Raw genomic sequence first — 2,988 nt, 5'->3', positions numbered from 1 at the left:
GGGCCGGAGAGGGGGGGCTGAGGGGTGAGGGCTAGGGCGAGGATAAATGGAGAGCGCGCGGCGTGAACGAGCACGGGGTCGTACTTTTGGGGGTGCGGGGAGGTGACAAGGCTTTTGAGGTCTGGCTCGTCTCGATAGATGGCCGGCTGCGCGGTGGCGAGGGATACGGACTCAGGGGGCGGTGCCCGCCGCCGAGCGCGGCACCGCCCCGCGCCGTGCCGCACCCCACGCGGCCCCCGCGGCCGCCGGCAAGTCAAGCCTGGGCCCCTTTTGCGGCATTGCACACGTCCCCCCATCCCAAACCCCGGGGAGCCACCACTCTCCCGAGCAAACGCACGCCAGCGCACCAACGAGCGCCGCCCAAAAAAAACCCCAAAGCGCTTTTTTGGGCCACGCAAAACCACCACCAAAGGACAAAAGCATCCAGCGCAAGCAGCAGCGGCGAGCAGCGCCCGGCCGGCCTGACCGCCCCCATGTTCCCCTCCCGCTAGCTGCCCCTGCTGCAAGTCATTCGACCTTTTGTCTCCGCACCTTATCGAGCGCCCTGAGGGCCCGCCCGACGGCCCCCATGTCGCGCACCGCCCCCACCAGCCGCTTCACCCTCTTGCGGCTGACGTCCTCGTAGAGGATCACGTGGGGCGCCTCACGACCCTGCACGGCGGGCGGGTGACGCCGGGCGGCGGCGCGCGGGTTACGTGCGGGTGACGTGCGGGTGACGTCATCCGGAAATGCGACGCTGCCTCCTCAACCTTTTTCTAGCCCATCAGGAGCCCAGGTCCAAGGAGCCGTGAATTGTTGACCCTGGCGATCTTCTCATCTCGAAAAACAGCCCAGCGCCAGAGGCGGCGTAAATAGAGACGAGGAAAAGCCAAAGATTGGGTGCCGGTCGCCTGCCTTGCCGCCGAAGCGGACCCCCCGGGGACCCACCACGCCGCCGCCCTCGCCGCCGGCGGAGGCCGCGAGCCGCGCCAGCGCGCGCTCGAGGTCGCACACGCCCGCCAGCGCGCGGCGCGCGGAGCCGGCGGCGTCGGCCAGCGATGACATCAGCTCCTGGCGGGGGGGGGGGATCGGGGGTGGAGGCTGGTGTGTGGTGTGCAGATTACTGATGCCATCCAGGTGAACTGATGTCGTTCAATGTGTTTCAGTGCTCACTTGAGAGGAATGTAGGCTGCAGCGCAAGGCTGCATGCGGGTGGGTAGGTGGATGGGGGCTTCAAGGGTGCCAAGGTACGATGTTTCCATCGCGCCGCTGGACGTCACAACCAACCACCAACGACACCACGCGAAATCACGCCTACACGTGACACCGCATGGCATCACCACCACCCGTGACATCAAGTGATGTCGCGATGACACCACGTGACATCACATCCAACCCCCCCCCACCGCCCACCTCCACCGCGTCCTGGCGCCGCGCAATGTCGCCGGCTCGCAGCAGCGGCCGCACCAGCCACCGCCGCAGCCGCCGCCGGCCGAAGGGCGTGGTGCAGTGGTCCAGCAGCGCTAGGAGGGTGCCTGGTTGATGATGAGTGCCGGTGACAGTGATGGTTGGGGCAAGGTGGGAGTTTGTTGCGGGATAGGATCCTCCGGTGGAGAAGGCACAGAGATGGGGCAAACGGGGACGTGGCATGCAAAAGGGAGCGCTGGAGGCATCCCATCCCGGGTAGACACCTCGGAAACGGGACACGTATCCATCACCAACACCTGAAGAGTGCTTGCGGCACAGCCCCCGCCTGCAGCAATCAACGCTCACGTCTCACCCGCGGCGCCCCCCCCCCTCGTGCTGTCTTCCGGTGGCTCCAGGCTGGTTCAATCAAACGTCAAACGCAACAGTCCTCTCAGGGGACCGGAGGCCCCCAATGGCAGCAGCCCCCTCAACCGCAGTCCAACATCAACAACACTCTCAGAGCAGCAACCAACGCCCCCGTCCCACCCGCGGTGCCCCCCGCGCTGTTCTCAAGAAGCTCAAGGCTCTCCAGCGCAGCGCCGTCCAGCGCCATCAGCGCGGGCGCGTCGCTGCCGCGATGCACCGCCGCGTCGGCCTGCGGGCGTCCCGCGGTGGGGACCGCGTGACACGGGTACATAATATGTTGTCAGCGGCGAGGCCGCGAGGCCGAGCGGGCCGCGACCCGGCAGGAAGCACGCGCCGCCGCGGCTGCCCCGCCGGGGGTCCCCGCTTGGTGGCGTCGCCGTATGCCATCGGCACGCGTCTGCGCTGCGTCCAGTCCCCCTCGCTCCCTCGCCCACCCCCACCGCAGCCCAGACATGCATCCTGGGAACACCACAGAGCGCCACCGCCCCAGGCCCCCAACCCCCCACCTCCGCGCCCGGGCCGCCGGCCAGCGCCTCGAACCGCGCGTGAGGCAGCAGCGCGCCGTCGAGCAGCCCCTCCCTCAGAAAGTGAACCATCAGCCCCAGAGCCCGCAGCGCCGCCACCGCCAGCAGGGGCCCCTCCTCGTCCCCCGCCTGCGCCTCCCCGTCGACCGCAGCTGCCGCGCCATCGACGGACGCATCCCGCATCTCTTCGTCTGCCGCGTCCGCAGCGGCGGGGGCGGCGCCGCCCAGGCGGTCCCGCAGGGACGCCAGCAGCGGCGGCAGAGGCGCGGCGGCGGCGGCGCTCGCGGCGGCGGGGGCGTCGGGTGCGGGGGCGGACTCGGGCTTGAAGTAGCCGCCGGCGCGCAGGGCCTGGGGTTGTGGGGTGAAAAAAAAGTAGCCGCGGGCGCGCAGGGTCAAGGGTTTAGGGTTGGTGGAGAGACTGGCGCCGCCGCGTGCCTTGGGGCGGGCGGGCCACGGCGGGGGCAGCGCGCGGTGCCGCGCGCGGGGCAGGGCCTTGCGGGCGTGGGGGTGCTCTGGCGGCTGAAACTCGCCAGAGCCTCGGCCCGCCCCCTCATCGACGCCTGCCGACCGCGTGACCCTGACCCAACCACCCAGCCCACACGGCCCTCCCATCTCACCCAACCCAACCTTCCATCCGCCCTCTCTCACGTGC

General features: G+C 69.8%; 1 protein-coding gene across 1 annotated transcript; it reads right to left on the bottom strand.

The window, feature by feature from the left end:
• Positions 1–507: 507 nt before the first annotated feature.
• MNEG_15766 (hypothetical protein) lies at positions 508–2,519 on the bottom strand (the record flags this gene model as incomplete). The annotated part of the gene is made up of 5 exons (XM_014035763.1): positions 508–651; positions 928–1,050; positions 1,393–1,514; positions 1,933–2,041; positions 2,319–2,519. The coding sequence occupies 5 exons, from the start codon at positions 2,517–2,519 to the stop codon at positions 508–510; spliced, it is 699 nt and encodes a 232-aa protein (XP_013891217.1).
• Between the last annotated feature and the right edge of the window lie 469 nt (positions 2,520–2,988).

The sequence above is a fragment of the Monoraphidium neglectum genome (genome assembly GCF_000611645.1).
Source record: "Monoraphidium neglectum strain SAG 48.87 unplaced genomic scaffold scaffold05649, whole genome shotgun sequence".
Taxonomy (NCBI): Eukaryota; Viridiplantae; Chlorophyta; class Chlorophyceae; order Sphaeropleales; family Selenastraceae; genus Monoraphidium; species Monoraphidium neglectum.
This window is presented reverse-complemented; position numbering and strand designations above follow the sequence as displayed.